This window comes from Ruditapes philippinarum, unplaced genomic scaffold, assembly GCF_026571515.1.
Source record: "Ruditapes philippinarum isolate M1 unplaced genomic scaffold, ASM2657151v2 ctg2404_1_1_1_1, whole genome shotgun sequence".
Taxonomy (NCBI): domain Eukaryota; kingdom Metazoa; phylum Mollusca; class Bivalvia; order Venerida; family Veneridae; genus Ruditapes; species Ruditapes philippinarum.
Window position 1 is genome coordinate 41,411 of NW_026861437.1, and position 13,260 is coordinate 54,670.

At 30.0% G+C, this 13,260-nt stretch overlaps 1 protein-coding gene across 1 annotated transcript; it reads right to left on the bottom strand.

Annotated features, from left to right (window-relative positions):
* Positions 1 to 9,763: 9,763 nt before the first annotated feature.
* Positions 9,764 to 12,617, bottom strand: LOC132715622 (degenerin mec-10-like). The gene is made up of 2 exons (XM_060698656.1): positions 12,336 to 12,617; positions 9,764 to 11,930 (listed from the first exon to the last, which is right to left on the bottom strand). Exons 1-2 carry the CDS (start codon positions 12,583 to 12,585, stop codon positions 10,960 to 10,962), a joined length of 1,221 nt encoding a protein of 406 aa, XP_060554639.1. The 5' UTR covers positions 12,586 to 12,617; the 3' UTR covers positions 9,764 to 10,959.
* Positions 12,618 to 13,260: the final 643 nt, after the last annotated feature.

The following is a 13,260-nucleotide window of genomic DNA, read 5'->3' on the forward strand; positions in this document are numbered from 1 at the left end:
AAAATTCCGTGAAAGTGAGGGTCTTTAGTAACTGGTTCATTTGGCAGACAAAGACCTTGAAAATGAATACGCTGTTTTACTTGCCTTGAAACCCCTGTAACTGTAGACCCCTGTAGATGTTATATACAATCAATGTATAAAATCGAATGTTATCGTGAAAGCGTGCGCCTTGTGGAGAGACCTTGCTTACAATAAAACAATGACATTATACTTTTTTTAACCCTTTACCTCATATAGACGTGTTTTGGCGGCTTTTCGCCCCTCCCCCTTGATGAGGCCTCAAACAGTGGAAAAAATGCCCTATTTAGGTCCCAAACACTGATTGGAAATGTTGATAAAAAGTGATCACCTTTTCGCCGCCGCCCTATATCAAAAAGGTACATCAAGGGATTGGCAGAACATTTTTACTTGTAACAGGAGGCTTTTCAATGAAAACGGCCATTTTTCATAATATGCTCATGAAGTAAAGGGTTTATAAACTTCACAATGGTGTTGAGATATGATTAGGATAACAAATCAAATGTGGAAACTCATTTCATGTTTTCCCGTTTATTCATATCTGCTATTAACATAAGGCACCGTATAAATTTAAATAATTTTTTTGTAAATATATACCGCCATTCAGACGAAATAGACCACATTAAAACATCATCTGTTCACCACACAAGTCAGATGAGTTACAAAATGGACTATAATTCTCTTCTTAATTCAGTTAAAATATCAAATAAATTGTAAATGCAATGATCATAATGTTTTATGTCAGTGAACAAGTTGTTTATTTCCTTGTTTATTCCGTTGCGGAAGTTGACGTTATATTTTCATTTACGCTTTAACAATAACTGATTTATACACATTTTACAATTAACATTTGTAGATAACCTATATTTCATCAAGAACTTTTGTTTAGTATAATTTAAGCTGAATTTTTCTATGTAACAATATTAAACTGATGGCAGTGTATAGTTGTATCACATAAAACATGTGACATTATGCTTATTTTTTTTTCATTTTCAGATTAAGCTGAAAACTATATATTTCACAAGATTGACTGCTATAATGGTGACCAACAGTTGATATTGGAAAATGTTTAGGAAAATAATAGATCTACCTAAAATATAAAAAGACTGCCCCACTCTTTTTATAAACTGAATGTTACAGATAAATTCCGATGAATATTTGTAAAATTTTCCTTTGGCGATGTTGATTATATGTCAGTCATACGAATTAAATGATAAAATTGAAAGAAAATGTAAAAATGTAAACCTAAAAAACTTCCATCTGTTCAGTAATCAAATACTGTTAGATGGGAATAATATCACTTAAGGTGTATGTGATAACCTAGTTACTGATTAAGCGGGTACAAGGGCGTGTAGGGCGTGTATGAGCTTGCATTTACAATTTCTGTCCATAAGCTGGGTCATTCAAACTGAGTTGACAACATTTTTAATTCTGTTTCTTTTGGGCGTACATCATAGATTATGTTTTCTTCTATTTGATTTACTTTAATTTCATGAAAGAAGCATTGATCGTTCCCTATAATGATTCCATGCAAAATGTTTTTTTTTTGTTTTATTTTAAAAGGAATGAATTTTGCTTTCTCTATATTGATTTGCATTGGATAATGCAATATTGTCCCGTCAATAACATAATGTTTTGTGATTGATCACATCTTCATGAACAAGGTTTTGTTGCATTTTTTGTGATTTATAACCTTGCTCATATTCGCTTTCTCAGTATTTTGTGATGTTTGAGGCACACTTTTTGCTTGCAGGAAATGTTGATAATCAGAAACGAAAAGGTCACTCAATGAAACAATACAATTACAGACAACGGATTTCAAATGTTTTTAAAAGGTATAACATTTTTATTGTAAGCGTCATGAATTAATTTCTGTTATTATTTTCAAAATTGGCAAGTAAGTTACGTTACACATTGATGCTACAAGAAGTGAAAAGTTTGAATCATCCTTACTAGATATAAACTAATAAATGATAAGCTTTTAAGATAGATAAAATCTTAGTGAACAGTATAAACATATACAGTCAATAAAATGTATATCGTTTAAAATGTACGTGATGTGTAACAAGATGTCAAACGGGAATACATGACGCAGCACAAACGATAAAGAAATATAACTTCGGTAAAAAATCATAAATCCCTTAGTGATGCAAGGAGTATCACAAACGACTATAATTTCGAAATAAACAACGTATTTGCGGGACCTATACGAATTGAAATGCATGTTTAGTATTGGTTGTACAACATTCGGTATAGTTAATAAGTGATTTGAACATTTACATGTATTGAGAGGTACACTTTCCTATGCGACTAACAAATTTAATTAAACTATATGAAGACATTGCCTTAATGAAATTGCATGTAACCTATATTTCAACCACATGCTTTTCTCAAGAGATTTTGATTAATTTTTGGATAGTTCCGATGCCTTTAAAATAACAAGCGTTCATTAATTATTTTCTTTTGAAACTTAAACCAATCGAATATGAAATGGTTTTTGAAAACAATTCTATCCATTTTAAAGTTCTTCTCCTGCATTGTAGAAATCTAATATGTTGCCTTTGTAAAAGAATCTTATTATTTTTGTAACATTTTCTTTCCACATCATTTATGTTTAAAATCAATAACATAGTTTAATTGAGTTTTAAATAGAAGAGACATTGGTATCTTGTATTAATTAAAACCACATGAATTATCATCGTCATTGCTTCTGGTACAGAATACGCTACGTGAAATATCGAAATTAACACACAATGCTACATGATAATACGTTTTTTTTATTTAATTGCACTTTTATAGCCTATCAGAGACACATTAATGATTTCTATATATGAAAGCTATGTTAGCTTATCTTGTCAATTAGAGAGAAAACAACATAATTTTACAGTTGTGTTCTTTAGTCTATATAAAGTAGATAAAATTTCCTTTTCTCAAATATGTAATATTGTTTTCATCTTACGAGATAATCTATCCACTTCTTGAGACATTTTTCAGTTTTTACGTCTTGACATAAATGTTTCTTACGGATGAATAATGTCATGGACAATTATGAGTGGCATACAATATATATATTTCGGTTCATACAAATCATTTTGATGCAAAACAGGTTTAGCGGCGATAAATAAAAGTTGTTTGACTTCGTGAGTAACAAATGTAGCCATGCACTTAAAAAAAGTATCTGGCATATAAATCAAACTTCTTAAATCTTAACAAATACAATCATTTCCAAAATTATATAATTATGTTATTTACACTATTTATATCAAACATGACAGGAATTATGAGAAATATATTGGTTCATACACACTGTTTTACTTTTCTTACTTCTAAAATCTTTGTGAATCGTAAAAGTTAGGAATTAATATAAAAAGTTTTATCTGATAAATTAATCTAAGCGTATAAAAACGGATTTAAGTTATATAAGTTTCATAAAAGACCTTATTACGACAACATGCAATGTTCACACTTTTTGTAGAATAATTAAAGAAAAATAGCAAGAAAGAAAGATTAGTCTGGAGATTACAAATATTTTTAGTGATAAGAAGCTTTTCAAGCGACAAGGTCAGATTACAAATTATAATGCACATTTCGCACGAATCTGTATATCCGATACATGCAATGGCAGCTTAAATACAACTTAAGAAGATAAACTTTATTGGTGAAAGTTACTGAAGGACAGTTATGGTCTAATAAATACATGTGTCTCATATTGATTTACTCTTACTACCCTAAATATAATAAATTGAATTTTTCATCTCATATTCTGGACAAAACCATTCAACATTTTCAAAGTATGTTCTAAATAAAAAGCGTATAGTGCAGACCATGATCAGTCGGCACGGATGTGCTGACCGCTTGTCTTGGTCTGATCTGGTTGCTTAGGAGAATCTGTTGCTGCATGCATAATATATATTTCTTGATACAGTCAAGACCTTTCATATAGTCGATAAAATGGCAGTTTTATGATAAAGCGTTTTTGACAAAATAAATGTAAACTTAAGCAATACATTATCACTTCATTTATACTTACCTATTTATTCCAGTGATACTTCAGGGGGCTTTTGTTATATCAAGATAAACTTTTACAAAATCTGACTTTCTGCATAATCTATGTGCAATATACTTTTAACAGTTATGCATGTGTTTTAACTTAGGGTTGATACAGCTAACCTGATTTGATACATATATGTTCGCTTCATACGGGATAGTTTAGTTTAACATGTGAAAAACATTATCAAATCAAAAATATATAATAACTAGTGTGGCAAGAGTGAATAATACCATTTATCGGGCACATCAATTACAAAAGTCTTTTTAACATTTGGATAGTTAGGAAATTATTGTATTTTATCTAATATGAGAGACCAAACATTACAATATTAAGAATGCAAATCTAAATTGTTTTCTACACCAGTTTTATCACTCTGAGTTTTCATACAGTGTTGCTAGACACAATTAACTTTCTCTATTCGGCTATAAACCACCAAGAGGTTGTACATTGACAATAATAACAAATCCTGCTGGAATAATATTATCCAATAAAAACAGACATTGTTGTGAAAAACGGATTTAAATCGCGAAGGAAATTTAATAATACTGTATCAAATTTGGTAATTTACTTTATATTCTAAATGCAATATCATTTAAAAAAGCTTTTAATATGCAATTTTATTTTAGATCAACTCGAATGGAAATGAAACAATTTCCTTAATGGATGTTAGGTTTAGCTGCTGGCCAATGCTTTCGCAGCTATTAACAAACTCATCGTACTTACTTAAGCATAAAAAACAGAAAGAAATCCGCATTCAATTTGAAAGAATGCCTAGGAAGCTTAATTGTGCTTGCGTGTAACATATCAATTATAGATCATTTTTATGATAAACCACAGGCTGAAATAAATGTTTTGTTTCTTAATGAGTATGGTATGGTTTATATGCTGTATAAAAGGCTGACGTTCTCCATTTCGCATGTATTTGAGCAGAAACCGATATGATGATTCACTGATTTCTCTGATTTATACATAAATACGCGTGACATACCAAATTGTAGCGCACATTTTATTGTTTATAGATTCGTTATTGGTGTAGCAAGTCTCTTGCTTCTGTTTTTATATTAGTACATATTATATATAAAAATTTTACTTACACTTTGAAAGCCACAGATTTTACTGGAACTGGTCACATTTTAATAAATTTCGCGTTTCGTTCTCTTCTCGCGTAGCAAAGCAGTGATAATATTTCTCTAATGATTACACTTTAATTGTACTTTTTGTAATGTATTATACATATTAGTTTTTATATGTAAAATGTGAGGTTAATAAAGAAACTTTGTATTTCTTTTAACTTCCGTATGGTAATATGTTATATTAGAAGTAAAACTGGGTAATTCCATCTATCAATTATTAATTTTACTTACGATGCTCATAATTGTTCTTTAGATAAACATTTGTCGACGGTGTTAGAGAAGAAGTCCAAAACTATAATAAAAAATAAATTCATATTACTTAATTAGATTCAGTATAATGAATTATAAATAATTTAGATTCAGAATAATGAATTATAAATAATTGTCATTGTTTTAAAAATGTGACTCGTTAAACGTACCAACTAAAAATAAAAGAAAATTATGGTAACAAAAACAAATGGTAATTACAGGGGTTGTTGGGTTCTTATAATTGAAGAGCTACAGTAATCCGGAATGTGTCGTACTTAATCTCTCGAAATGTTCATTTGCCTATTAGAGTGTAACAAGAAATTGATTATAACACGACACGATACAAAATTAATGTGTGATGTTTCTTAAAATAAGTACAAGATAATGGAATTGTTTTTCTTTAGAAAGATTGCAAGTCATCCAATAGTTTCCGTGTCAATGATTTGCAAACGTTGTTTTTACAAATCTTCCCAATATTTGTATAATATTGTATTTTTTAAAAAAAAGTTTGGTACCTTCCATACATGTTGCCTAGAAATTTTGTATATAGAATATTAAGATTTACCTTACATACAACTATTATAATATTCAAGAAAGATAGTGAAACAAAAGATTATTTTATAATTATGCTACCTTAACGATTGAATTATTTAAGCCTTAATTATAAACAGTTGTAGCCAGAGTATGCTTGGACGTTATTAAATGTCAGTTAAATTGGAATGAATGTAAATTTTTGTTATGTAATAAGCTATTTCTCATGAGAAAGGGCTCAAAATAGACGCAATAAATTAAAATTTGTTTCAAGAATAAGGCAAGGTAACACATGAAAGCTCTAGCATTTGTGTCGCTTAATTATATTCAAATGTTTCTTGATTTCCAAGCGTTTACTCGGGCGAATAAGAAAAGGACCAGAGAGCCAGGGTGGGAGAGGTTTAAAATGAAAATCCAAAGGCAAAATGATAGTAACCGTATACGACAAATTGCAAACATATGTCACTTCAAATAAGAACACAAGACATACATCTTTTGTAACACAATGGGGCACCTTGGAACGGTCATCAGAGCAAAAACTTGAATACGCACCAAACATATCAGTTCTAAAATGATCTCATGAGACGAGACAATGTAAATAAAAATTTTCCGACCCAGCAAAATTACAAAAGTTGCTTTGGTTTCAATAGGTTAATTAAATAAAACTGTTAAAGGACTGCATATAGCAATTAATTTGCTTTTGACAAAAGTACTTAGTACTATAAACGCATTAAAAATACTTATATTTACTTATTTTTAGAACACCCATCATGAGTTGTAAAACTAGAGTCGTACGAAATATACACATTGTATTTGTATATAGTAGTAAGAGAATGTTTAACATATTATGCTTAAAAGACTAAGATGTTGCTTTGTAATGGTTGCGAAAGTATTGGGAAGGTAAAAGCTTTTTATCACTAACAATGTTTGTAACCGCCAGACAAATCCTTTTCTGTTGGGATTTTTTCTTAATTATTTCTACCAAAAGTGTAAAACTTGCATATTGTCATAATAAGGTATTTAATAAAACTTAAATCCGGTTTTATATGCTTAGATTGATCTGATAGAACTTTCTAGCTTAAGTACTTATTTTTACGATGCGAAAGTATTTAGAAGTGGAAAATTGAAACAGTGCATGAAGACCAATCTATTTCTCACAATCGCAGTTTCATATGCTTTAGATATCGGAAATTACATATTTAATTTTGGAAATGATTACATTTGTACACATTTAAGAAGTTTGATATATATTGATGCCAGATAAATTTTAAAAGTGGGGGCTACATTCGTTACGAAGTCAACCAACTTTAATTTATTCGCGCTTAAACTGTTTTACATAAAAACGAACTGTATGCATTGATGTATCTTTTTATATTGTGTGCCACTCGTACACTTGTACATGATATTAACTATTCTTAAGAAACTTTTATGTCGAGACATTAGAACTGAAAAATGTCTAAAGCAGAGAAAAGATTGACTTGTGAGATAAATATTATATCACATGTTTGTGTAAAGGTAATGTTATCTACTCTATATGTATTATAAAATACAACAGTACTGTAAAAGTGTATCTTTTTTCTCTGATTGACAAGATAAGTAAACGCTTAAAGTAACGTCTATATGTACAAACCATTAATATCTCTGAAAGGCTATAAATGTGTAATGGAATTAAACGTATTATTATGCAGCATTGTGTATTAATTTCGATATTTCACAATTGTTAAAGAATAATCTGTATGCGATGCAAAGATAATGATAATTCAGATTTTATTTAATACAACGGTACCAATATCTCTTCTGTTTAAAACAGAACTTCGTTGGAAACTATGTGATAGATTTTAAACATAACAGGTGTTTAAAGAAAATGTAACAAAATTAACAACATTTCATTACAAACACAATATATGAAATGTATAAAAATCAAGAGAGAATATGGATATAATTAATTAAAAAAATCATTTGATATGTGACTGCTTTAAATGGCGAACGAAATTTAATTAAAGACTTAAATACTTACAATCGTTGGTTTAAAAATAATTTTCCCCGTTAATATTATGGCTCATTTTGTTGAAAGAAACAAAGAGCATTCACATTCGACATCTCATCAATTGACCAAAGTAATCAAGATTGTTTTATTTGTTTTATTTAATACAGTTATACACTGCCGTCATTTTAACATTGTAAATTATTCAGCTTTAATAAAACCTGACCAAAGTTCTTGATGAAATATAGAGTATCAACAAATGTAAACTATTGTAAAAATGTGCTTGAAAATGTGTATAAATTCATCATTGTCACAGCGTAACTGTCAGTATAACGGCAACTGTCACAATAAACAACGGAATAAAGAAAGAAATAAATAACGTGTGCAAGGACATTAAGTGATTTAGAAACATTTTGAAAATTGCATTTACGATTTATACGCCATTTTTAACTGAATTTAGAAGAGCGTTATATTCTATTTTATCACTTATTTGACTTATGTCGGGAATAGATGATGTTTTAATGGAGTACTCTGCCTGAATAGTGATATAAATTTACTGAAAATTAATTTCTTTTATATTGTGCCTAATGTTAAGAGAAGATATGAATAAACGAAAAATGATATGATTTTCAACATTTGACATATTATTCAAATCATATTCCACTTATGGGTGAGGGGTTGCTTTAAAATGTTGAGGCATCAGCATTGCAATCATCGTTTAACCCTGCGTGATCGTGATCGTAGAAGGCGGCTAAAACATATGAATTTCAGGAGTTTATGCATCTCTTAGCTTCAGTAAATGGATGGTTGTGATCCCTGGTGTTGCTTTGTTTAAAAGGTAGAAATTAATGACTATTTCTTATTCAGAAATACACTTATTTTCTCGAGGTTAGACAAATTCATCTTTCCTGTTTCGGCGCCATATAACAAAACTTGTGTTGGTGCGCCGCAAAACCAAACAAAGTAAATTTAAGTCTGAAGTTCAAGGAAAAGTACCATTAGGATAACACTTGTATCAAGATAAAGAAAATCAACTGTCGACGATACAACAAACGACTGTTTTGTTTCTTGGTGGACAAGACATAAACAAAGTCAGGGCTAAATAATTATATGTAATAAAATGTTCCAATCAATCGTCTTGATTTATTATTGTTAATGTTCTTATTCTCGTAAAAGTCTGCTCAAATGTATTACTTTATAAGACAATGCAATGTTACATTTTTATTTAAATAGCAAAACAGAATATATTTGTTTTGTCGCGAAGTTTTTGAAACTTATTAACATGTATCACTTTTAGAAATTTTGAAATATAATGTGATTATACCTTTTGTATTTTTGTAAAGGAGGTACGAAGGGTGATGCAGAAAAGGTTCATATAACAAATACTATATTTATGCGTAAAATACCCTCATTAAAAGGAAACAAGGATTGTAACAATTAAAAACATCATACCTATCACATGCATATCTATGCAAGCAAATTAATATGCACACGACGCAGTATGAACGATGACATAATGACTAATACATATTTCATGAATTTTAACAATTCATCAATTATATTACTTTGATGTTACAATACACAATTATCAAATGTTTTATTCGTAGAAAAAACATGATAAAAAGTAATTGTTTTCCCATGATGATTCTTTTATCTTTTTATTACAAGTAATAAATTACACTGTATAAATACTAGTGGTTGTACGACGGAGTGACTTCTACATTCAAAGATGAAACTATACTATTTTATTGCAAATTAGAGTAAAATTAGATTTAAGATAATGCATTATCCCTTGAGGTTTGATGTTAAAAATTATGTATTAAAATGTTTCAAACACATAGAACATATCAAATTGATTGCAAACTATCTAAGTGAAGCATAATGATAAGCGTAATAAGTAGATAAACAGATTTCATGACGACAATTTTTATAAAAGGAAATTTCCAAATCAATGAAAATATTTCTTTTTATATCTAAGTCATTCATTTCTTTGAATTATATGAGTGTTAAAACTATATTAAAACGCTTAAAACATAAGAATTATATTCAATATATCCAGATGGCTCATTTCATCATGATAAGAAATGATTCTTTCTCTAAAAGTATCCTTAGCATATGTTACCATTTCATGATTTCCGTTATACAGCCTAAATTGCACATCTATATTTTAATTAAAGAAGACGGTTGAAATGTTTTAATCAGGAATAAAATAATTCAACGTTTGCATAATGTGTTAAAAAGGAAATCAGTTTCTGGAATGCATGAACGAATAATTATATATTTCCATGAAAGAGCCTAATGTTGCGAGTCCATAAGTAGAATTCTACTATAGCACAGAAATACACAATGAAACAAAAGCATGCTACACTTTCATCGAGAACAATCTTGTAAGGATAATATGTAATATATTATCATTTATTAAGTTTCCTTCTCCTCATTGCGATCTCTATTAAACAAAAGTAATTGAAACTATATACTTGAAATATGACAAGAGAAAGCACACTAATCTAATAATCTATAACAAAGTATCCCTAAAGGTCATGAAGCTTTATCTTATGAGATATTTAAAACAAAATATACATACATCCTTTTTTATCAAAATATATACAACAGTTTTACAATACACAGAAGCAAATATATAGTTTTATACACTTTAATAAACGTTTTGTTTATGTCTATTAGATAGCAGCAATGGAATTGGAATCGAATAGACATTTATGTTACTGAAACCGCAATTACATTTTTAGAAACACATTTAAATACCTTCATAATTAAACTAGTAATATGAAATAATTATTAAGTACATAATATTTTTGTACGCCAGGCCCAAGCCTTCGAGTAATTCTAAAAATTACTAGTATACACAACAGACAGGACAAACATCTAAACATACTACGTTTCTGCACAAAACACTGCACAATGCGTTGAAAACAATGCAGGCATGCTATATGCTGACCTAGGGCAACCAACTGAAGAAATAATCAGTATTGTATTTATTCGTAGTTATCAGTCTGTCTTCGACGCCGGAACCAAAGCAAAATTTCCAGACACACTTGTAAAATTTCAACACATGTAAGTACAGAGGCTCCAACAAAAAGTCCCATGGCGCCACCAATATCAGACAAAAACCTTTCCGTGTTGTACAGGGCTTGTTCAGAGATCACTTCGTACGTCAGGTCTTGGAAGTAAATGTACACGGCCAGAAAATTTCTTGATATTGCGTCCTCTTCTGCATCTGTCATTCCTTCAAAATGCACTGTGATCTTGTCACACACAGGTCGTGACGGGTCCCCTATATGTTCCAAACTTTCCGGTTTTCTTTTACAAATATCTGTTAACAGAACATTTCGGAGATAGTGCTTATGTGGCCATGAACTACTTGAAACGGTTGATGAGTAAACTACTTGTTCACAACGGCTAAAACAGTCACAACGTATGTTTTTATTAAGAATCTGCTGCGTAACATTTTCAAAGCACTCTTCATCATCGTCAAAGTCACAATATCTCTCGTCTGCTGGATTTACCGCGCCTAATGAGGACCGTAAGCGACATTTGCAGTATTTTATTGTATGTTCCATTTCACATAACGAGTAGCATAAAGGTATAGTGTAGTTCATCTTGTATTTCGCACGAAATTCTAAACCGTCCGTACACTTACCGTATTTACCACCAAGCCTGTCCATTGTTGTCACACGCAAACCCACATGTGTTTCTGTCTTAAAGCCAAGTGTTATTCCTTCTTTCTCAGGCAAAGGGTATGTACCTTTTTCATGTATCACCATGCGAATTCCATACGAGGATGTGAATTGTTCGAGATATTCTTCTGTTTCTATATTAAGAACTATATATAAGCTATTTTTACGACCGCTTCCACGAGCAACAACTTCATCATCGTCAAGTGTGAAACAATTGCCGAACATTCGAGACTGGATTGTTCGAAATTTGCTTCTGGGTAACTTGAAACCTGTTTGTATCAATAGAATATATTTATTTCAAGCCCTTGCATGTTTCGACATTTATCATGAAATTAAATCTAGTGAATTTATATTTACTCTTCCTTAATAATATTTGAATCAATTTTAAGACCCCGTGATTGCTTAGTCCTTGTGCGCTCTCATCTTTTGTGTTTTGTTTGTTTCGTTGGTTATAATTCTTTATGAAATTCACATTTTTCTTTTTAGATTGCAATATTCAACAAATACTTAAATTGGAAAAATGCGTGCAAAGATCCTTGATAAATATCAGACTTCTTTTAAATTATTCAAACAATTATAGTGTTTAAAATTTAATCATAAACAATCTATAACTATGTGTAAAGACATTTATATTAAGGAAAAGTACATTAACTTGATGTAAGATATACATTTACCAGAGAATGATGCACTGTGAATGAAGTCTTCTTTCTGATGTCCGGCCTTTAATCTTTCCTCATCGGTTAATTTTTCAAATTCTGTCAAAAATCTTGTTTTCCAATCATCAAATTTATCTTTAGTATTATTGTACAATTCTTCTTCTGGTTCATTTGAAAATATCGCAGAATAAATGGCCTGTTGTGTATACAGATTTAATTCACTTATATTAGTGAAATTATCAATGTACTCCTGTTTCATTGGATTCATATTACAAAACGTTATGGCGGGAAACGGTAAGTTGTTATTAATAATTTTTCACTTCTCACGATCAAGAGTGCTCCCCCCACTAGATGTTTAATTTTCGATATAGTTAGTGCTGAAATTAATCGCGAACAAACCAAAGAGGCTTACTGAAAGACACACAGAACTACAAGGCTGAAAGTCCAAAAACAAGATGCAAATACAATTGAGCAATATGACTTATTTTAATGTAAGATATACATTTTAAAAAATCATTACGAAGGCAATCCGTGATACATATATACAGAACTTTTTTTTATTCTAGTTTGATTTTGTAGGAAGCTATGCGAGACATTTTGTGACCAAATTTAACACATATATAGACAAATGGTGATATATGACTATGTTGTATATTTGATCTTATTATCAGTATTTACTAAATAAATGTAACGAAAGTTCATTTATTTTTATCCATCATCATAAGCTTATACAAACACGTTTGAATCTAACAATACTTAGCAATGAAAGTAAAGTTTTTTGCTCAAAGATTAACGTCTTGCCACTGATGGAATTTGAATCCAAATGCAGCTAGCGATCTTAAGAATACTAATCTGATAGTAATTAATTAAAGCCAAAATTAAACAAGCATAAACTACAAATTAAAAAAAAACACCCTTAGTCAACACCAATATATCTATCAGC

Coding starts and splice junctions, on each gene's coding strand:
- LOC132715622 (XM_060698656.1), bottom strand. CDS start 12,585: ATGAATCCAATGAAACAGGAGTACATTGATAATTTCACTAATATAAGT. Junction 11,931..12,335: donor TCACAGTGCATCATTCTCTG/GTAAATGTATAT, acceptor TGATACAAACAG/GTTTCAAGTTACCCAGAAGC.